The sequence below is a fragment of the Aulonocara stuartgranti genome (assembly GCF_965226115.1).
Source record: "Aulonocara stuartgranti genome assembly, chromosome: 14".
Taxonomy (NCBI): domain Eukaryota; kingdom Metazoa; phylum Chordata; class Actinopteri; order Cichliformes; family Cichlidae; genus Aulonocara; species Aulonocara stuartgranti.
In genome coordinates this window covers 5,041,802-5,065,240 of record NC_138950.1, presented here as the reverse complement: position 1 = coordinate 5,065,240, position 23,439 = coordinate 5,041,802, and the positions used below count along the sequence as shown (strand labels likewise).

Here is a 23,439-nt window from a genome sequence, read left to right as displayed (position 1 = left end):
ACGTGCTTGAGCAACGCTGTGATATCCCGTTCGTGTCCACTTTAGTGGCAAGATCGTTCCAAGCATGTATGAGCAGAATTTAAGTTATGGCTGAACTGTCCCAGGCATCTTCTGTTGGCCTAACTACTACAAACGGGTGGATCTCCAGGGCTACGTGACCGTGACCGCTCATTATATCACAGCGGACTGCGATATAATGAGCGGTATGTATTATTGTAGGGTCTACCTTACAATATAAAGCGCATTGAGGTGACTGTTGTTGTGATTTGGCGCTTTATAAGTAAAATTGAATTGAGTGGTAGATACAAAGACCTATACTGCCCTATATTGTACCTTTTTTCTTTTTATAATTGCATGGAATGAGTTTGGTCTTTTTTTGCTGATCCGAAAATTTATCCGATCCAAACCGTGAGATTTTTTGATCCGTTGCACCACTAGTGATGAAACGCCAGTTTTGGTTAAAAACTTCACATTCAGGATTAAAAGATATGTGCGCTCTGACACAAAGAACATTTTTCTGTTTTCATTGGTATGACGTGACCTCCATGGTCGTGGACAGAAGCTCGAGGTCCTTCTGTGGGTAATGATCATAAGAAGCTCAGGTAATCAGGATTTACCACACAGAGCACACTACAGCTTCTGCTTTTGCTTCATCAGCTTTATTTAGCTCAAGAATACATACAGGATAAAGAGTAAAAAGAAAAGAAAACAGTATGCAACCCCTCTCCCTCTGTGTAAATCATCAGGGGGACATAATGAACAGATCCTGCGTGACGGTAACAGGCCAAACAATGTTTTTCAGCGGGTGAGAAAAAGGCACAGACAGCTCTAGAAGAGGTAACACGTTTGAGATAAAATGGCAGTTTTACAGGGGACACACAGACAGTTCGTAGATAACGTGTGGAAAAGTAAAAATGATTGTGGCCAAATGAAAACAATCCTCAACATCAAAATCACAATATTTCATCAAACACTGCAACTGAAGGATGCAAGCCTACTTTCAACTCATTTAATTTGAGGTAAAATTTGTTAGAAGTCATAAAATTTGATCTTAAGGACAAAAAAACTAAAACTAAATTCTAGTGTTTCATCACATTTCTACCAGCATATAAACAAGCTTACTCTACTGATGCTTTAACTAACAATAATGGAAAGATAAATCGATTATAGAAATATATATACGTTTATATATATTCAAAACCACGATAAAAGGAAAAAGCAATACCCATTAAATTTGCTTTTTTTTTTTTTTTGGCCTTTGACCACACCCTCAGCAGGTTATCCACGGCTATGCGTCTGAAAGCCAATTGATCACCTCACATTAGCTTATAGAGTGTAAGAGAAGATGAAGCGCACAGACCGGGCACCTCGGGATTAAAGATTAGACATCAAGAACAATCTGCGACGAAGAGCGACTCAGGATCTGAAGAGAACGCTGAAGTAAAACTATCAGAACTTTCTAGTAATTGCATCATTTAATAGAAAGAAAAAAATGTTTACAAGTGTATAAAAAACACATAAAAATATGCCACTGAAATGACATGCCACTGATTTCGCAAGTTTGTTTCTTTTTGTTTATTTCTGAGTAAAGTGGAAGAGCGAGTGATTTATTTTTTGTTAGTTGAGACACTGACTGAAGAAGGACGACGGTGATTTTTGCTGACATGGTTGTTCTGTACACAAATTGGATCAAACTGTGAGAAATTTAGCTGCAGAGAAACACGTCTCTTTTTGTCTCACCGTTAAACCCATTCGGGATGATTAATCGTTCGCATGAGGAAAATTAGCACCACCTGCCGTTTCCGTCAGAACGGACAGACCTCAGTGATGACTTCTCAGATTAAATCCCTGACGAAAAGTAAGTGATGATGGAGGAAAGCGAGCGCTTGAGCTGCGCCGGGTTGCGGGAAGCCAATTTGGAGCATCTTCGCTTTGACTTTTCTAGGCTCCAGAGCGGGTCGCCGGCTTGTTTCACAGTGAGAGACGGACGGGAAAAGCCAACATCAAGAGACCGTTTGGCTTCGGCTACAATCAACAATCCGATGACGAAGTGATGCAGCGTGTGTGAGTCTCGGATCTTTTGCGTGCATGTCTGTAGGTGTGTGCTCAGGATGCAGTGTTTGCAGGCAGATCCAAAGTCGACTTGCTCGTTTTAAGCGGTGAAGTCAGGCCAACTCGTGACTGGCAGGAATTCCTTTAGGTCATAGGTGAGAGAGGTGGCGAGAGGAGAGTCGGGCGGGATACAAATATGTCCTTCATCAGAGCTGCGAGACACAAAGAGAGAGACACTGTTAGGTCAGAGGACACTTCACAGCTGAAACTCTTAAGCTTAAGAATCTCTTGTGTGTCTCAGACTTACACAGGCAGTGATTTCTGGCTTGTTTTTAACAGCAGGAGGTAAAAAGCACCCCACAGAGTCACAAAAGGTCCCTGCAGGGGTTTGAACTAAGCACTCTTTCGCTGTGAGCTAACCACTGATAAATAAGATCTAACCTGAAAGGAGCCAGAATAGAGCAAAAACTGCCATCTGTGATGTACAGTTTATGCTCCAGACCCATCACGTTTAATACCTGAGTGAAAAAGATCACTCCCTTTACAATCCAACATTATCATAACAGGAAATCTGTAAGTAGCCTATGCACCAACATGATCAGTTATTGAACTGTGTGGAATATTTTGCCTAATTCCCAAACATTATCTCAGTATGACCACTAGATGGTGCCAAATCACCTGAATTTGGGATGGAAGTCACTCAGTGCCCGTTATCCTCTGACGTTAATTTGAAGCAAGTCTGATAATGTGAGCTGAGGTTAGAGATCTTACCTGCAGTGTCACACAGTCCTTGCATGCCTCCTAAGACTGGATCTCTGTCTGTGAGCAGATGGCTGCGACTCTCCGGTCCCGGGTCCATGATCAGATCTGGTTGGTCAGTTTCGTCCAGACTGTCCTGAAATTGGAGGTTAACGTGTGGTCAGGTGAAAAAGTTTGTTCTGAAAACATAATTATCATTACATAGCATCTATTAGTAGAAACCAACTAAATACTGATTTTTCAGATTTTCTAATTTGTTGTTTTTTATTAAAGGTAAAAACTGAACACTGCAACCTCCAATCAAGGCAGTGAAAAGTCATCAAGACAGAACATTTTGGATTAAACGTCTTAAAATCATCCCTCTCGGCTCTTCCTCCTCTTCCACTCACAAGTAGTTTGTGGGTGAGAAGAAGCTCCTCCTCCATGGAAGGATCCTTTTTCTGTCTCTTGTCCTGGAGCATCACTGGTGACAGCATCTCTTCAGCAGAGTCATGAGTCCTGAACGAGAGACAGACTGATTGTAAAACACGTAAATCTTTGTTTTGATGTTCAGATATAAATTTTTAGCTGTGTCTTCACCTACAATAAAAAGCTGGAACTCTACAATGTCCTGAATGGGCCACTGTACAGAGGACAAGAACACGGCCTTCTTACTGGCGCCTCCCTCAGGACAAATTTCCCATCTTGGCATAGGGCCGTTGTGCTCAGTTACAATAATGCAAGGTGAAACTTGGCTTCCTGTTTGCTCTAAGCACACCTTTGCACCAATAGTTTTATAGATAACGCTGGTCTAGCTTACCGTTTCCTGCTTGTTGCTGAAGTTTCGGAAGGTTTCTCAGCTTCCTCGGTCATACTGCTGAGGAAGGTCAGCTGGAAGTCATCGTCCATGGAGATGTACGGAGCCAACATGTCCAGGTCCATCCCCTCAATCTTCTGAGAAAATGCAGGTAGGACTGAATATTTTGCAGAAAGCGGTTGACTGAATAGTTATCAGGATGTCTTTTGTTGATGCCTCATCGGTTCGTGCTCTTACCACCGGGGTATCTTTCTTCTGGGCATCTTCTGGCCAAAAGGCGAAGAACTTTTCCACCTCGCTGGTGTCCATCACCTCTTCACTGCGGCTCTGAGACACAAACATCGATTAAGGGTTAAAGGGAGGCGCAGACACTTCGACTGATGCACAAAGACTTAAGGCTGACATTTACCTGCTTGGGTTTAGGTGAGGAGCTTGGCGATGATGAAGAAGAGGATGAGGATGCAGATGGAGGAGGAGTGATGGGGTCAAAGATGGGTGCGAGGAGTTTTCTCAGCTGCGGGGTGCACAGATCCTGAGGGTGCTCGGGCACCAAGTTTGGACTGGGTGGACTGGCAAATGAGAGCTCGACAGAACCTGAAAGAGGGGGGGAAAGATCTACTCTGAATAACCACCGACGACATTTCCTCAACTGTAACATAAACGAGGCTTTTAGGTTTATATACTTAAAAAAAAAAAAAAAAAAGGAGGGGGGGGTTCCTCTGTTGGCCTCACCTGGACTCAGAGGTACGATGGTGTCTCCGGCATCAGGAGCCAACTGCAGCAGCTCCTCCGGCTTCTCCCGCAGCTCCATGAAGAGCTTCGCGCTGCTGCTGGAATCTGAATCCACATCTTCAGCCTCAGTGGAAACAGTGCTGTCAGTTTTAGACTCACACATGTCGGCAGTCCCGGAGTCTTCATCTGCCAGTTCAACTTTAGGGATGCTACTACAGCGGGTCTGCTCCATGGAGAAAATCACATCTGGCTGCTCCACAGAGCTAAAGACGAAGAACACGATGACGTTAAAATTGGGAACAGTAAATGGGCGCACCATCCTCGCTCATGTTGCAGTTTGCGAGACAACTTTGCTGCTTTTTAAAGTACCTGAGGATGAAGTTGAGGCAGACGATGGCATCCGGCTGGGACGTTTTACTGTTGTACAACACCGTGGCCTGAGTCTCCGCCCACACGTAGCCACCGTTGTTTGCCAGGAAACGGTACTGGCTGGTGCTAACCTGACCTTTGGAGAGCACTGCGCAGTGTGGACAGAAGAGAAAGAGGATGATGATGAAGTGCCAGAGCACATTTTCACTTCATTAAAACACAAATTCTGGGAGCTCCTGGTTGAAACACAGCTTTTAATAACAGCTGCAATGTAGTAAAACCTGTGCCTCAAATACAAGCGATGGACTGATGACATATCGAAGAAACACCCTTAAACTAGTTTTATGAGCTCAGGTGGATCAAAGCCAACTTTTCTTCTCAAGCAGGCACTTTGAGGGTGAAATACGTTTAATGGAACTTAATTCAGACATTGGTTCCTTAGTATATTAGTAGTAATCAGAAATGAGGAGCAAATATTTAGGCATAAATATGTTCAAAATTAGAAGGAAAAACCAGTTTTGGACATTCATGTTGGACACCCCTCTCTTTCTCTGCCTTCATCATCTAGACGCCAAATAAGAGAATTTCTTTTGTCCCCGTGTGCTCTCTCAAATTTTCAGACTTTGTTTTAAAGGCCAAAATGCACTGAAGGTGTTCTGACGACAGCTGAGAGCCAAATACCCTGCTGAGAGTTTTATGCTGGATTTTTCTTTAATTCGTCACCCGTCCGTATATGAAAGCCGTTTAGACCCAGGTAAGCGGTGAAAATGATTGAAAATATTACACTGTTGTAACACGCAGACACACACTGACACTCACATGTGTGCAGGCTCTTGTTGATGTGATCTGAGTCGAGTGCGTGAAGAAACTCGAAGCCTGAGCGTCCAATCAAATCATCAGGTTTGTATCCCACCAGCTCTGCAACCCTGGAAACAGCGTGAGAAAAGAAAACCAGGAGTTCAGAGGTTTCTTTCCCCCTTTCTTTCGCGCTACAGTGGAATGGTATTCCTCCTGCTTCCCATCCACGGGGGGGGGGGAAGGTCAAAGGTCGAGATCGGTTACATTTTTCCGTCTCACCTGCCCTCGCAGTGGGTGAAGCGCAGGTCCATGCTGTGACGGGTGAGGAAGGTGCAAGTATCCAGAGGGAACTCCACGCTGGATGGGTGTGGGATGGGCTCACACAGCAGGGTCATGACTCTGCCTGCAGGGGGCGACGCAGAGCCGCTGCCAAAGGGACGAATGTGGCCTGTGCAGTGGAGGACCTGGAGAAAGAGGGCGAGGAATTTAAAGCAGAGTTCATCAACCAAGCACGCTTCAAACAACCGAAATAAACTTTTATTTTTGCTCAATTTCATGCTGCTTAGCTGTAGTGAGCTCCTTTTAATGAAAAGTATTCAGTTTGTGTTGCTCTGCTTTTGCCAATGTTAAATTCAGAAAGAATAAAACCTCAAATTTGAGCTGTAATCCCTTAAATGCTCAGAAGAGGTTTTAAAAGAGTCCCTGCTCTGTGGCGCTGGAGCCAAGACACGTCAGTGCTGGAAACCCTCTGACTCTTCCAGAGGTTTTAAAATGTAAGTGCAGCACTTTAGACAGGAATGGTAACATCAGATCACGTGCCACTGTGCAGCAAGTACACGTGAGCGCATGAATTGAAAGTAGTGTGTGTGTGTTTGAACTAGTAGGTGTACCGTTTACAGCGTGAAGGCCGGCTGCCAGCGTTAATTTGACCATATCTCTTTCAGACTGGACTTTAGCTGCATGTGTGTCTGTTGTGCCTATTTTTATGAGGACCAATTATAGCTTCAGAACTAGCCGTCCCTCACTTTGTGACACACCTTCTAAGGCCTGTTTAAAGGGGACGTATTCTGCTCGTTCCAGCTGACAATTTATTATTTTAACTCCTCTTCCTTGTGGTTGGCTGCCCATCATAAACCGAAGACCTGGGTAAAGGTGGGTGAAGCTTATGTGCTCAAAGCCAGAGGTGTGAGCTCGAGACGTCCTTATTGAAGGTAGTTTATACACCAGCCAAAAGTAAATGTGCACTGCTGTCGTTTGGGCTCGTCGTGCACCTCCCAATTTTTTTTTTTGCAAACAGTAAGAATGTGTTGGGGAGAGTACAAGCAATCTTCTGTTCCTGCTCGAGCCCCAAGGCTGTGATTTATTTGTTTTTCCTGAGCAGGAACACTTGTCATTTAGAAGAGGCCTGCAGCCAATCAAGTGCATGAGCCAAAAGTTCAGCTTTCACTTGTGAAAGTATATATTTACATAGGAATAAATAAGGAAGCGGTGAATACGTCCACTTTAAGGGTTAAAGACATGCTCCAGCTGGACCTGGCGGTATGAATAAAACAGAGAACATTTCTTTACAGCACTGCAAACTGCACTTTGACACTCTTGCATGTTCAGCAAGTTGGTGTATTCTAGTATATTATTACTCTGTTGCTGAGCAGTAGTTAGCTAGTAGCTGCAGTCCTACAGTTTATGAATGCAGCCTACTATTCTAAGCATTTGCACTGTTTACAACTACTTCTGGATCAAAATGCAACATGGATCCAGCCAAAACTTTAATATTGAGGCTTCTAAATAAAAACTAATAGATGACAGCATGGTAGCTGTGTCCATCTTTTATATACAGGCTATAGTTTTAATGTTAAGGCTAGTCCGAGGTTAGTCAGAGGTGAGTGAGCATATCTATCTCTATCTATGAACAGCTGTGTGTAATACAAACCTTCCAGGTGGCAGATTTGATGTTGACGGTGCGCCCCCTGGTGGTCAGTGTGCTCTTCATTCGCATAAAGAAGTTCCTCTCGCTCGTCTGTTCTGTCCGTGCCTTCTTACTCAGACCTGAAAGCAACACGACACTGTTAACGTGGGTAATTCACAGAAGTTTGTCAGGTACCAAAAACATTTTAAAAATTCAAAGAACGGCTGAGCTCAGAAAGCACACAGACGGGCTTTGCTGAGTCTTTGTGACCACAAACAAACAGAACTAATACGACAACACGCACTAAATTAACTCGTTACAATCAATCTGACCTGTAATTAAATTCTGGAGCTCAAATTAAGAAGATGCTTGTCTTCTTGTCACATGACCGAACTCCAAAATAAAGGTGTCAGTGGGCTCCTGATCCCCGGCTCTGCGTGTTTACCTGGACGTGGAGTCAGCAGGTCTCTGAGCTCCTCTTGATCGCAGGGATGAACAAAGTCATAGATGCTCTGACCCAGCAGCTCCAGCTGTGGACGATAAGAAACCAACAAAACCGCTGAGTCACACACCGACAAACACAAGTATCAACTGCTACCCCTGATATTTTTTTTTTTGTTAAAGCACAAACATGTAGTTTTTGAACCTGACGTGTTGGTTAAAAGTCTGTCTGTACTTTATTTTCTCTGGTGAATCAATTTTTCTTTGTGTTTAGCAGTGACTGTAATTACAGTTGACGAGGTCGGGTTAAATCGCCACCGCTGTTACAGCATGCTTCACTCAGGACCTCGGTGAATACTCGCTATAACCTCCTCAAACGGGGCTAAGAATAGATCCAAGGAACAGATTCTTTTTCCTGCTCAGCTTTCATAGACACACTATCCTGGCAGCTCACAGGAAATAAAAAAGAAAACAACTCTTATCTAAGAAAAGCTCGTAAGGGCTGAGTGTACTAAAAACTGATGTAGGTCAGGAATGACAAACAACACATCTACAATATAAGCAATAATGATGGCGTTCTCACGTCCAACGAGTACCTCTGGGGTTTAATTACACACCCTGAAACAACATTATTACAGTTCACTGAAAGTAAACCAAGACGCTGTAATTACCCAAAATAAAAATGACACTTTAGCAAATACGCTGCTGCGCAACTACAGAAATAAACTACAATAAATGCAACACAGGAAATGCCTTCAGTTTAGTCCAGTTTCTAAACCCAGTAAGTTTATTATAATAATAATAATAATAATAATAATAATGGATACTTTATTGATCCCCATGGGGAAATTACTTGTTTTTCTCTGCATTTGACCCATTCACTCAGTGAAGCAGTGGGCAGCCCACTAAGCAGGTGCCCGGGGAATATATATATATATATGTATTTATGGGGATTGGGGTGATGTGTCAAGTGTTTCAAATGACCAACACCGCCAAAAATGGATGTTTGGAGACCAACATCTATTTTCTGGTGTAGAAGGTTTCCTAATGTTACACACTGCACGGAAAACCAGAACTGACTTGGAAAATAACCGGAATGCCAAGCTGACGGATCACAAGACCGTCACACGAAGTGGCAGCTGAGTGGGAAACTGAAGCCGGCACGGTTGAAATGAAAGGAAAAGATTTAAGACTAAAGTCTGGAAAATTAAACGTCACAGTTACGTCTCTCCAGCGCCCAATCAGCCATTAAACCAGCAAAGAGTCTTCATAAAGTAAGCATCACCACACAGGAGGGCACATTTCTGGAAACTTAGAAATATTCATACATTTTTAATCAATTGTTGGAATCATAAATGGTAAAATAAAGTGATTGCGGAGCGAGTGCTTGTTTTGTCCTGTTTGTCAGCAGGATTACTCGCAGAGACACGGATGGATTTGCATGAATTTTTACCAGAGGTGCAGCCTGTTACCCTGCTCTGATTTTATGTCACATTTACAGATAAACATTATTTCAATTTCGCCAAGGAGGAAAAAAATCAAAAGGCAAACTGATCCTAAGCCAACGGAGACTCGCTCATGGAGGGTGTGGAGGGAATGTTTTTAGCCTCGGAGAAGCTATGCGGTCTCCTGTTACTCGATGTGTTTACGAGAGCTCTCCGGCCTCTCGAAAAAGAAGCCTCGCTGATTAGAACAAACTGAGTAAATAATTCACTTTGCAAAATGTGAAATTTAAATCGGGGAGCGAATAATTTTACATACGATGCACTTTTATTGCGTCAACAGCACAGGTATCAAAATGTTAAAAACACTTTTAATCAGAGTTAAAAGATATTTATCTGGATATATGATACAGGCGTTAAGCTCTGCTTTGTGCTTTTGCACAGCTACACTGATCCTGGATGCACCTGTAATAAAGACGGTCTGTTTAAAATTCATGCAGGATATTTTAAGCAGTTTCTCAATATACGTGATTGTTTACTTCTATGTTAAAAGAAAGGTGGGTTATCACATAATTGTTTTATTGGTCCATTAACTAAAGTGACCTTCACACCCTTGATATAAACAAACCAAACTGTTTGTGTGCAAACTATAGGTTATTACAGCAATACTCGAACTACATAAAAAGTTTCCAGTCATTAGATTCATGCATCCATCCTGAAATAAAATCCTTCTGCTATAAAGAGCCTGGTGTGTTGGAGCAGTTGATGGATGATCTCAATTATGTGAGCATGACTCTTAAGGATAACAAGGAAATTAATCTTTTTTTATGTGAAGCAAAGCACAATTAAGCAGCGGTGTGACCCACTGTTCAAATTTTTAAAAAAAGAAAGAAAAAAAAAAAGTGGAAAAGCCAGCCCTCTACTGGCTTCAGCTGGACCGAGGACATCACGAGTCCCCCGCCCCCGCCATGACATCTGTCAGGAGAAGTTTGGCAAATGCTAACACGATGCCAAGTGAGCTGAAAGGGGACTTGGAAACCAAACACCTCTCCGGAGAGGAGCTTGGCTCGTTCTCAATAGTGCTGGAACCGAACCAGATGCAGCACAGATTGTGTAAAAGTATCTGAAGGAGGCCGGGGATACGCGGCAAATGGGCAGAGTTTTCGTTAGACAACACGATCCGAAGAACCGACGGGGCAGGCAGGAACACAGGTTGCCAACAAGCTTTGAAAGCCACAGTTACAGCATCAATTTTTCATTTCAACTTTATTTATACGCCGCAAAATCCCAACAACGGCCTCCTCGAGCCGCTTTATATAGCGAGTTAAAAACCCTACAATAACACAGAGAAAGCCCCCTACGAGCAAGAACTCGTAGCGACAGAAATCATAATATCACCATGGTTACAGAGGAGGTTTTACAGCCATGGATCCACACAGTCCTCACTTTCTCCATTTATCAAAGGACGAGTCAGTGTGGTGAAGCTTTGGCAGCGAATACTTTGGTTTCTTTATCACAAACTACGACTCATACGGCGACGTTATCCGTCCTCGCCTCTACCTACAATCAGTACTTGGCTTGTTACACAAAAATCAATCAACAGATGTCAGGATTAAATGTCCTGGACACGCCTGCACGGCACAAAAACAAATGCCTTAAGATTTCTGTGCCACCCACAAAGCAGAAGATTACCATTTAAAAACATCAAGACAGTGTGTGCGTGTGTGTGTGTGTGTGTGTGTGTGTGTACCTGTGTGATGCCAATGTGCTTGTTGACATTCTCTGTCAGGTAGATCATATCTCCCTCCTCAGTCATCACCATGATGAAGCCAGCCAGCGCCTGAGGATAGAAAGCATCCATCGGATCTTCATCCTTCTCCTCCTCCTCCACCTTCACCTCCTCCGCCACCTCTTTAGGCTCTTCTTTCAGATTCTTATCTGTTGCAGAAGAAAACAACAAGGTTATTATTATTACCAGAGGCCGATCAGGCAGGATTACTTAAACCCAAAGTCTTTAAGGTTAAACCTCTTTTCGACTTCGCACGTCTTTAACTGCCTGAAAGTCTCCTCCTGGATTTTCACCAAGCAGACCATGTTGTAATCTCTTCCTGTAAACTCTGCCGTGTTTATGGTGATTTGTGTCACTCCTGGAGCCAACCCGTTCTTATGTGTAATTACAGCTGTCAGCATAGCCACATTTTCAAATCCTGCTTTGGAGTTTCCTCTGCTGCGATGTGAGCTGCTCTCTGAGATTTGGCTCAAAGAAACGTACTCTGCTGTAGCTGCAAGCCTCTTATCAGTTCACCAACTTTCTGCCTGCACCTCCTCCCCATGGCTCTGCTGGTGTGGGCATTCACACCAACAGCGCAAATTAAAGGTCCTTGATATGCAGACCTCTTTGGAAATGATCATCATCAACTCCTGCAGGATTTTTCCTCCAGTAAATCCAGGAACACACTTTCAAACCCTGACGTACGCGTCATATTTGAATCCCCTCAAAAATCCGATCCAGCTATGAGAATGTCTCACCTCTGACCTCAATCAATAAACCAGTCAGGAGGAGTTCATGACTCTGCTCTCACACCTGAGGCAATGAGCCGACTCATCTTGTTAAGTAGTAACACTGAACACGCAACATGCCAGAGCTGTATTCACATTCACGCAGCGTTCATGCCTGACTGAGTTCATCATTCAAACTGTCACTCGAGAAGCCGTTTAAAGGATTAGAACTCACACTGCTGTTTTTAAAGGACTTCACCACTTGGAACATTTTATCCAAACCTGACTCACCTGCAACAACAACCACTTGAGCCACAATCAAGCCTCATATTTGACTGTAGTCATAAAAGCATAACCTTCACGTCTTTCCTCATTCTTAACTCGTCCCGTGGAACTCAGAAGTTGCATTATTTACCTGAGTTAAACCAGTCTTTATGCTTTCTGCCATTAGAAAACAGAAAAAAGCAGCATGCAGGTCATGAAATTAAAGCATGTGCAGAAAAACAAAACCAAAAGAACCAAACCGAGTCTGCAGCTGTGCTCAGTATGCTAACATCCTGCTGTTAAGCAGGTCAAATATTTACAAATTCGACCGCACTGCTTCAGCAATGTTTGCTTATTAGCACTAAAAAAGCAGTATAGATGGAGCTTAACTGTTTTGTAGTTTATATTGTCGAACCAAAAACCGGATCTGCTGATGGTGAAATGACTATTTATCCTCTGGGGCGCGCGATTCAGACCAGGTGACATTTAAGTGCACTGCATCCTAAGCTGTTTTCAGGGCTCGGGGCTGCAGAGAATGTGTGAAAACACCTGCTTTGTCACTGTTGTGCACAGCAGCACATTTGCACCAACGCAAATCCTGCCATGCATGAGCTTTGGTTATAGCGTCTTAGCCTGAATTTAACACAAAACGTTTAATAATTTTTAATCAGGCAATGCTTATTGATCCAGAAAGGATTTTCAGGCCCTGTTGGGACATACTGTCACATGACTCTGTGCTTCTTACCTGATCGAAGCAGGTGGTGCATTCGCAGGAAGCTGAGGGTCACTCTCATGATGGCGGCTTTGTCCAGGTGGGTGGACACTCGGCGTGGGAGCGGCAGAGTGTGGGCAAGTTCATAAAAGACCTCGGTCTCCTGACTCCGCCTGCATCTGGCCGCATCACGAGAGCGCAGTTTTCTCTGTTCTGTGCTGGTCCTGGAGGAAGGAGAAGAGGAAGATGATCAGGAGGTGAAAATTTTAAAAAAGGAGCAGAAGACTAATGTGGAAAGAAGAAGCTGTGAAGGAGGAAGGGAGGATAATCATTATGTGACAGAAATAAATAAAGAATGGACGAGGAGAGGGAAAAGATGATTAGAGCAGAGAAGGAATGTGGGGCAGTGGGGGAGGAACGGGGGAGCTGAAGTGGGACTAAAAGAAAAAAAATAAGACCTCTGTGTGGAGCCCAGAATCAACAATTCACTTGTAACCAACTTTCCTTCCCCACTCCAGCCCCACCATGTGTTCCTCCTTTCCTCTGCTGACAACGCTTCTTATTGTTAACACAGAACTACAAGGAAGAAGGTCGTAACAAACATGGCTAAAGCTTCAAATGATGACCTCAGAGTTTGTACGAGGAATCTCTGTGAGCGCCAAAGCTCTATACACTCAGTTGCAGATAGCTTTATATAAAATCCTCTTGGCTGCTAATTTTTAATTTAAAATACATCGTCAAATACCTGCACTGAGCCAGTTCAAGATTATTTTTAAAAGAGGCATGCATCTAGAAAACTCTGAACGGCCCCAATAAAGCCCTAAAAGCCCTTCAGTGCTGCAGCTGTGCAGTTTTAAAGCCTCCAGCAGTGACCTGCGAGTCAGGCTGGGAATTTTATGAGCAACACTCGGTGCCCTAATAAACTCAAACTGCAACTTCCAGTCTTCTGGATTTTGAAACACACTTGAGGAGCAGTTCGGGACCAGATGCTTTTAATGCAAAACAACCCAACCATCAAATATATAACGCACTAATCACAGATGCATGTACAGATTCTGTAAAGAGAAGGCGTTTAATTAGAGGGTTAATCCCACTTTAAAGGCAACGAGACATAAACGCCTTTATGTCTTTACTTTGTGATCGTGCCCACAAGTTTCAGCTCTATAAACACTCCAAAGTGGGAACAGAAGAGAGCAAAAATAGGGAGAAGCACCCAAAAACTGACGGGAACAAAATGTTTTTTTTATCTCAGCAGCCAGGAAAACGTCCAGATCTACAGGGCTCCCTCCCCCGCTCGTCTTTTCTTCGCTCTGTCTTCATCCATCCGTCAGCTCGCTCTGCACCGCTCAGGCCGAGATCAAAAAACATGTGCTGACAGGACAAAAGCCAGGTTTCACTTCTCTTCCATTCACTGCGTTTTGCAGCTGTGGGTGGATATGCAATCATGTTGAGGCCACACAGTGTCACCTAACACACTCTTTCACTGCTGTGGAGGACCCTAACTAAGAAAAATTAAAGAGAATATTTATAGTGGCGGCCCCTCATGATCATGATTTGGATAAGTTGTTAAGAAAATGATGGATTTCTAAATGTTCACTTATTGATACATTTAGTTCTGAATAATATAAAACAATATAAAAGTAAATTAGAAATAGATTAGAAAATGCAATTTGTGGGGCGACTGCTGTGTGATGGTTGCTTCTCAATGTGTAAGAAGTTGCAGGTAAACAGGTTGCCTGAAAAAGCTGAATGGAGTCAGCAGTTAATGTTTATACTATAAAAAGTTATTTTGAAAAACTTGCACTGTAAAGCATGCTGGAAAATTCCTATAGCTAGCCTAGCTAAGGGCTTTTATTTTGAAATACTGCACACAGTGTATTGATCTTCCATTAGGAAAAACAGGATTTTTCTAGTTTTCAAGTTGTGGGTGTATTAGTCCTGTCTGGCTCTGCAGTTCACTTTAATAGGGAGAGATTTACAGGTGGTTTTCTTGTACAACAAATATTAAATTATTGAAAAACAGTAAAACACTTTTGGAAAAAGCAAACAGCGAGCAGGCATCTGAAGGGTGTCTTTGTCTGTGTGGGATCACACGGACGTCGCAGAAGAAAAAAAAAAAAACATAATGATAAAGAATTTAGCTGACGAGAACACACAGCGGGACTGCGCGCTTTAAGTATTTATTTGGTGGTGCTTTTTAATCATGAATGAACAAAGAATGGCATTCAATACAAGGCCTAATTATTTAAACACATATGTCAACATTCCATTACACGTGCACTGTTGACACATAAATTAAAAACTAATAAAGTTGTTTCTTTATTTATTTACTTATTTTTGGCACATTGGGTCCTCCATAATAAAAGCTACAGGCTTTAATAACTACCTAAAACAAAGTGACCTCTTTCAGTGTGCCGACTCAGGCCAATGAATGATCAAACCGCAGAACAAAAAGAACACAACACAGGACACCAGCTGAGCACGGCTTCAAAAATAACTTCTGCAGCTGACAGACGCCTTTACACAGCGCGCGCACACACACACACACACACACACACACACACACACACACACACACACGGTCAGCATCATCACACACACTATGGTAATACGTGTTTAATCACGCTGACAGAAATGTTGCACAACTCTTCACATTGTGGGTTATTCCTTACAGGGGCCTCCACATCCTCTAAAACAAGCAGACTTCGAATGTGAAATTCTGGGCCGATGCTGCTGTTTAAAATTACGACTTTGCCAGTATTGTTTTAGTCTTTGTGTTTATTTTTTCTGTTTTCAGCAGCAAAAACAAAACAAAACAAAGAAAACCTGCCGAGACAACAGATCAGACCTCACCTAATACTGCTGCTTAACATCCACTGGAGGAATATGGAGTGAAACAAAATCAAATGAAGGTGATCAATGAATAATAACAATAACAACAACAACACTGAGTCAAAAGAAATGAAATAAAGTGGGTCTGTGAGTGCAAGGACATCTTCTACATTCACTGCCTGACCTGAAAACCTCCTCCCTGCTTTGATTTGAAAGTGAACACAAACCTGTCTGTCCTTTATTCAGACAGTAGCACATAATGTTCCAGCGGGACACTCGGGCACACCCACACTGTTTGTATCAGGACCTAATCCACCTGGAACCCGTGTGAATATCTGAGCTCAGATTAAAGAACATCTTTGTTTTTGCTGCTGTTGCATCAGCACATAATACCACAAATCTCTTTATTACGGGGCAATAGAACAAGAGTACAAATTTATTACACCATCCGCATCCACGTGATGGCTTTTATTCAACAGACAGCAAACAAACACAGCCACACACACTTTCAGAGTCTCCCCCCTCACCCCCCTCTGAAAGAACAGCCCTTTGTTTCTTTGCTGAATCTTCGTGCAAAGAAGTGAAAGAGTCACGTTCACAGCATGAACGAAAGCACAGCCTGAAATACTGAGTGTACCGTACACTGCACAGGGATTTGGTTTGTTTACCTCTGGGGTTCAGCTCAATTTTGCTCAAAAGCACACCCAAAAATTAAATAAACAAGACGTTTTCCTCCAATTCAGCAACATCTTTGCTGCAGCTCTCTTCCTGCAGAGGTGTCTGCAACACTTTTACTTATCATTTTTATTAAATCGTTTTGTCTACAAGGTGGCCAAAAAAGAAACAAAAAAACAAAACAAAAAACCTTGTAATTTTCCACAGCTCAGGGTCATGAACTTTTTTTTTTGGTGTGTAAGGAACTGACTTTACCAAAGACAGGAAACTCTGGTATGCTGCTTGCAGAAAGACAAAAAAAACCTCTCGGTTTAGCATGTCAGCTTAACGTCACTCAACATCTTTTGGGTACATAAACACTGCGAGGGTCACAACACTGCAGATATATTTCATGCAGCCTCTGGCACGCCATCCCAAGTCAAACGCATTTCTGTGTTTGAGGAGGTGAAGTGCAGCTGGACAGCCACAGATATGGTCAAAGTTTCACACCAGCCTACGTCACCCTCAAACACTCAGCAACCGTTCAGTAGAGATAATGGCGCAGCTCGTTTTGTCTCTTTGTGCTGCGTCTGTGCAAGAAAAACAAGCTGACAAACCCACTTCAAACCGCTGCGCTGGAAGCTGACAATTAGACGACTCACACTCAAACTCGCAGCAACAAAATAGCAAGACGTGAATTCCCAAAGCGCAGCTCAGTGACGCCAGGGGCGGACAAACCCCTTCAGGGGGTTTGCGAGGAATGCATTCCTCTTTTTGCCTTTGAAAGGCAGCCCTTCCCAGCAGGGAGGTCACAGACCCTTCAAGGGGTCATGGGATTAATGTGGGGTGTGTTTGTGAGAGCTTCTTCTGCCCTGGTTTTCTTTAATATCTTAAAATATTTGTCATGCTTACCAATGACCTTGGTAAGCATGTGGACACATGAAACCGTGTCACAGTTTTATCACAAACTAAAAACAGAGCTGCACACGGGTGAGGACACAACGTGTCCTTCTGTTGTGCTGTTACATTCAACTGTTTTGATTAAAACTCAAGTTTTAGCTCCTTTTTGTGTTGTTAACACTGCTGCTTGCAGTCCTTCCGCCACTTACAGAACTACAGACAACTGTTGTTGTCGCCAATATTAGCTTGATACTTGCGTTAGCATCACTGCTGTTGCTCGCAGAGCCCCGAAGCACCTTTAAGGGATTTTATCTTGTGGACTGGATACTTATTTCCTCTCAGGTTTTTTTTATCTTACACAAACAAGACAAACACCCCATGTAATTTACTACAGCTTCATGAGTCTCCAACAACTTCAGTGCTTCCCCTCAGCTGACTTGCTTTAGGGTTTAAGCCTAATTTCCCTCCCCCGAAGACAACAGAAGGGAAACAACTTCAGCTAAACACGCTTAAATTTTTCACCTCTATAACACAGATTACAGCTGTTTGTTAAATACTCCCAATATTTAATCTATCGATCCGTGTTCTCGGGTACAGATTTCCCCTCCTTTGCTGTTTACACAAACACAAATTTTCATCAGATTTATTGACTCATGTCCACAAGCACAGGTGGAAACTTTTCCAGGTTTAAAGGGTAGAAAGTCCACATTTTTTGGATGAACACCACCGCTCGAGCTGCACACGTGACTGAACACTTTTACATTTTCTTTCATTTTACTTTCACACACCCTGACCTTCCAACAGCCAGAATGACTTGGTTAAGATTTGGAAAACAGAAGTTCAGTTCTCTTGGTTTCCGCCAGGAAGTTGCCAGAACCGAAACTCAGGATACCTTTTGATACCAAAACTCCAAAAACGCCCCAGTAGTTGGTTTTTTCATGACCTCAGCTGCTGTAGGTGGTGTAGGTACTGAACCTGCAGCTTTTCAGGAAGTGACGGGGAACACCTACATGTTTATGTTTAAGTGCATTACATAATTTTGTTTTGGTATTGCAGATTGTGTAAATCTACTGGCTCTGATATCATCTACTCAATTTCAGGTATGATGGCATTCCTAGTTCCCTCAAAGCTTCCTCCTTAAATGTCAAATTCCTCCTCCCTGTACTGGAAAACTGCCAAATTCGTGTCCTCACACATGACAGCGTTTCACGTTTTGCCGTTAGACGGAGGTGGAAAGACATTTCCACACATGCGCAGCATCCTTGAACTCTTCTAGACATCACCTGACAGAGGTGTGTGAGAAAAATGTCTGACGTAGTCACTTTAAAATGTTTTGAACCTGCCAGCTCCCTCATAAAAAACTCAGACTGTCAGACTGTGAGAGCAGTTCGAGTAATAGCTCTACCGGTGCATTTACCGGTAGTGAAAGAGCGTCCTGGAAGCTCGATCCAGACAACTCCCTCTGGAGCACTTCCAGCGGTTTTAACATGTCTGAAGCAGACGGCTTCCTCCTGTGTGCTTCATGCAATATAAACAAAGCCAACTACAGAAAACATCCTGACCTACTTATCCTGAAACTCTCCAAAGTTTGTGAGTGAAAACGGCTTTCTGGTCCTACATCGTCTCACAGATATTTATTCTCTGTGCACAAATTAAACAATCGTGCAAATAAGAGGAAATCCCATGAAAAACAGCGCTGACATGATTAGGCTCAATTTCAAGGCCATTTCCCTAAAATAATGCTGCTTTGATAAGGTGTCACATTCACACAAAGAACGTCCTTCGATGGCGGTGGGTGATACATGAGGATATGGGAAAAGCAAAACACGTCCGTCACGCCAAACCTGTCAGTGTTAAGCATGCATGGCTACTGCTGAGAGGTCTTGATGAAACCAGACCGCGTTTTCTAAACCAAACCAGGAACTTTTTAGAGTCTAAAGACAAACCTGTAAAACACAAGAGGTGGACGCGAATAACCCTCCTGGCTGATTACTCCATCACCCCTCCACCAGCCTAACATTAATGTTAAAGGTTTTAAAATATGTCCTTATAATAAAAAACACAATAAAAGTTTGTCTGTCATTCTTCATTGTTTTATAACAGAACAATTAAAGTCTTCATGGAGCTTCTGGAATCAAACCAGGAACCTTTCACTTGTTAGGCGAATGTGTAAACCACTACACCACAGAGCCACACACAAAGTACTAACACTATGTTGATGGATTTTGACACATTAAAAGGAGCCGATGTAATTACACCTGGACGAGTCAGTCAGGTACTGCAGCCCCGTTACAGCTGTTTATCACAGGCTGTCAACACACAGCACCCAGCAGCCTGCCAGCGGGAGGAGCCTCAGCGAGCTCCGTGTCCTTGGTCAGAGAGCAGCGCTGCTCTTTGTCGACTTATTGCTCAATACAAGTGTGCATGTGTGTGCGTGCATGTGTTGGGACGAGGTGTACAAAGCCCTGAATAGAGCTCTGCACCAAACACTGTCTTCTGTGTGTGTTCTGGAGTACAAACTGCGGTTACTGAGCCGTCACACATGACTGCGCCTTCCTCTAAAACACACACACACACACACCTATAATCTACACAGATGGAGCGTCTATGAAACATGAGGTAAGCAATAACCAGTTGGACCGCCACTTACGCTTAGAACACAATGTCCTCTCGTGGCATGTGTAGACGGGGGAGGGAGCGCGCGCACACACACACAGACACACACACACACGAACACTCAGCAGCAGGTCACGAGACTTTAAAGCAAAAGGAACAAATGCAGCGATGAGGACGGGAGAGAGTGAAGGAAAACATGAGGAAGTCCAGGACAAAGACTCCGGGACCCCCTTCGTAAATAATCACACATATCCTGCCAGCCCACTCCACACACAGTCGTGTTTTTACATCTTAGTGGGGACATCTAATTGACATAATGCTTCCCCTAGCTGCTAACCCTAACCATCAAAACTGAATGCCTAATAGTAACCCTGACACTAAAACCACATTTAGAGTCTTAAAAATGCCTTCAAACTCATGGGGACGGGCATTATTGTTGGTCCCCACAAGGATATGTAAACTTGGTACACACATACAAACACCAGACATCTCATATCCTTACTGACATGCGCACTAAACTATAAACAACAAAGTGAGCTCAGCTTTGTTTGGCTCAGTACACAATGTCCAAGACTGCTGAAACAGGGAAGGGTTGTTTTTGGCAGCCTGGAGACTGTCATGGCAGACGCACACCTTTGGCCTAATGTGGTCACATTTGAACAACTGTTCTTTTTCCTACTCTCACAGGTTGCTTTGGCATTAAACCAACTTTTCTTTAAAGCAGAACTGTCAAACTCAGCTAACGCGCCAATAAAACAGTCTCAGAATAACTTGCCGATCTGTTAGTACAGCAGAGAAGGTTCACACTTAATGAGCCAAAACAGACGATGAAAATCCTGATTTATCTCAAGAATAATGTAATTTCAACATTATGTGCTTATGTCAAGTCTTTTTAAATCAGTTAGTCCCAATCAGAGACACTTCTTTTCAGGTGACCACAAAACTCACAAACAGAACTAGGACACATTAAGTACCAGGAGCAATCCAAGAACACATACTTCCTCCAAGGCCAACAAACACACACCCTCCACAATCTGAGTGTGCAGATTCAGATTAATTTGTGAGATTATCTTTAGAACATCAAAACAATTTATAGCATGTGAAACATCTACATCAGACATTAGTAAAGAGTCCTTCCAAAAACTTCTTGGACTTGGATGCAGAAATTTATGGAAACAAGCCGAGTGTGCGCGAACAAATTTCCCAACAATCTAGCTTCAACTTTCTGAACAAATACACAGACTGGACCAAACACATAACGGCGGTTAAAGTCCAAGACCATTTCTTCATATTCCTAATTTTCCAATCCACATTTTTATGAGACACATCAAAGCTGACACCAGCAACTTTATGGGCTTTATCAAACTAATTTTAACAGACTAATCAATAATGTGACTGAGAGTTCATCCTTGTGAGTCACCTACAAATATGAATAAATGTACTAACACATGACACCTTTTGGTTGAGCACACTGTTCTGGTGAGCTTCAGGTTTCCTCCTAGGCCACAGCTCCTGCTGTGGCTGTCCACTCTGTCCCACATGTTACCACCCCCCCATGCTCTGACAGGAAAGACTATACTTCCAGTTTTAGTGTTAATATTAAACCCTAAAGCCTTGCCCTGACACCAGCGGGATTTGAAAAGAACCTCAAAGCATTACAAAAAAACAAACACAAAAAAGAGACATGACTAGAAATCCTCCATAAATTATCTGCCACTTACTCCAGAACACATAAGTGTGTCTCTTATAACATGAAAATATGCCCTCTATGGCAGCCATGCTCTCTGATAAATACAAATATCTCATATAAAACAATGTGAACCAAAGGTGTACTCAGGCTCTGCTCTAAAGCCTTCGGAGAACACACCGTTCCTTTCTTTGAGGTGTCACTAAATGTCCCCAGACTGTCTTCCACTTTCCACCAAAGCTTCCTCTTTTTCTTTTTTAAACAATCTACTACAATAAGACGCAAAGTCCCGAGAAACCCCGCGAACACGTTAATATTATCTCTCCGCAGCCATCTCTGTCTGTTATGTCTGCCTGCAATAAAAAAGAAAAGAAAAATCCATAACTGGGATGCGGGACATCCATGAAGCAGAGCAACATGGCGTGAACAAAGGCGGCGGCTGTGCTCTGCAACAACAACACAAGACCAGACTGAGTAATACAGGTGTACGGCAGATATCACATTTCATGCATATTTATCTAATTCACAGGCTTGTAAACATGCTGTAATATTAATTATGTCTATTTTTTTTAAGGACATAAGCCTGCTCAGCACGCGCAATTCAAATAGGATTTCAAATTAAAAGGCTGTGTTGAACGCATGGAAAAGGCAGCACTGAGCTGTGGAGGGGGGGGGAAACAGAAGATTTTTTTTTTATTTAAATAATAATTTAAAAATAATGTTCCTTGAATATAAACAGGCCGACAGAGAGCTAGCCACACAGCCTGTAGCCGTGCGAGCTAAGCCGCCGTCGTTTCCACCGCCCGCTGCTGCTTTAATGGCTCCCGGACACTCAAAGTTAAAAGCGAAAAAATACAGATAAACATACCGAAGCCTTCACCCGAGTAACCGTAAATCGATAAGTCTTACCGTTTGACCGCAACGACCCCCTCCTTCTTCTCCATCTTCAATCTAAGTGCTGAGCGAAACGATTCGGCTTTTTATTGTTGTTCATCTGACTCGACGACACAGTAAAATCCTAAACCCCTCAAAGGCGTCAGGTTACTCACTGTAAACACGGGCTACTTCCGTCCGAGACTTCAAAGTAAGAGTCCCTCGCTTCCGCTTACGGTTTCTCTCAATTTCTTATTAACAAGGAGGATTTTAATCTATAGTTAAATGTCTTCGGAGGCCTTTACTTTTCGACCACAGGATATTGTGCAAAATTTACCTAAAAAGGCAAAGTTATTTTTTATATTTTTTATTTTATTATTGTGTTTTATTTCATTCTGTTCAGGTGTAGAGTTTTCAGTTTGGTTTTGATGAATCTGACTATCAGTTATTATTATATTTTATTCTAACAGTAGGAAGCAGGTATTTGAGGCAAACTTTAAAACGCCCAGAATCGGTTTACAACACAAACACAGCATTGCGTATCATGTTAGGCCAGTCTGTTTTTAACACCGGCAAAGACTAAAACTGGAAACATTTCCTGTTTATTCTCGTTTTAGAGTGATTTTTGTGTCTAACAGTACTTTCCTTTAGATCTTTTTTCAAAAGTCTAGTTTTAGTGTTTCATTGCGTTTTACTTAAGCACATTACCGTTTATCTTTACAAGGAAACAGCAGATCGGATCAAGTTAAAGGTGATGTAAACAAGTGATTAGTCTCTGAGCAGTAATCAGGAGAAGCTAACGAATCAGTTTGATTGTTTGGACACAGTTTTAAAAGATTAACCGGGGATAGAGACTGCTAATTGGCTTTAACTAATGACTCGGTTACATGACGTGTTGTTTTGCCTTTCTGTCTAATCCGCGTTAGGTTTATCAATAATAGAAAAAACAAATAAATAAATAAATCGTTTTTAATGTTGTTCATCTGTCTGAATGGGTGTCTTCTTGATAATTTGTTTTCGAAATAAACCTTCGTTTGTAATTACAGGTATTTTGATTTGCAATGGTTTGATGGGTGTTTATTATAGTTTTACATCCCACACAGTACA

At 42.7% G+C, this 23,439-nt stretch overlaps 1 protein-coding gene and 1 long non-coding RNA gene across 5 annotated transcripts in view; one reads left to right on the top strand and one right to left on the bottom strand.

Moving 5' to 3' along the window:
* LOC309687488 overlaps positions 1–23,439 on the top strand; it is a 33,936-nt gene that overhangs the window by 9,087 nt on the left and 1,410 nt on the right. The window contains exon 3 of one of the 3 annotated variants that reach the window (XR_014270781.1): positions 5,329–5,512. The exons of 1 other annotated variant lie outside the window; for it this stretch is intronic. This is a non-coding gene — a long non-coding RNA (uncharacterized lncRNA). Of the gene's footprint in view, positions 1–559; positions 1,841–5,328; positions 5,513–23,439 lie in introns of those variants that run through there. One more of the 3 variants, XR_014270782.1, reaches the window with a different exon arrangement.
* hif1al (hypoxia inducible factor 1 subunit alpha, like) lies at positions 1,234–22,508 on the bottom strand. 2 transcript variants are annotated; one of them, XM_082502491.1, is made up of 15 exons: positions 22,369–22,508; positions 12,804–12,994; positions 11,046–11,233; positions 7,858–7,942; positions 7,437–7,552; positions 5,786–5,970; positions 5,528–5,634; positions 4,709–4,856; positions 4,340–4,602; positions 4,017–4,201; positions 3,845–3,934; positions 3,611–3,741; positions 3,201–3,309; positions 2,824–2,947; positions 1,234–2,264 (listed from the first exon to the last, which is right to left on the bottom strand). In XM_082502491.1, exons 1-15 carry the CDS (start codon positions 22,401–22,403, stop codon positions 2,197–2,199), a joined length of 2,025 nt encoding a protein of 674 aa, XP_082358617.1. In that variant the 5' UTR covers positions 22,404–22,508; the 3' UTR covers positions 1,234–2,196. The 2 variants fall into 2 exon arrangements, with proteins under 2 accessions (XP_082358617.1, XP_082358616.1); XM_082502490.1 differs by having other exon boundaries at positions 3,611–3,744; positions 22,369–22,507.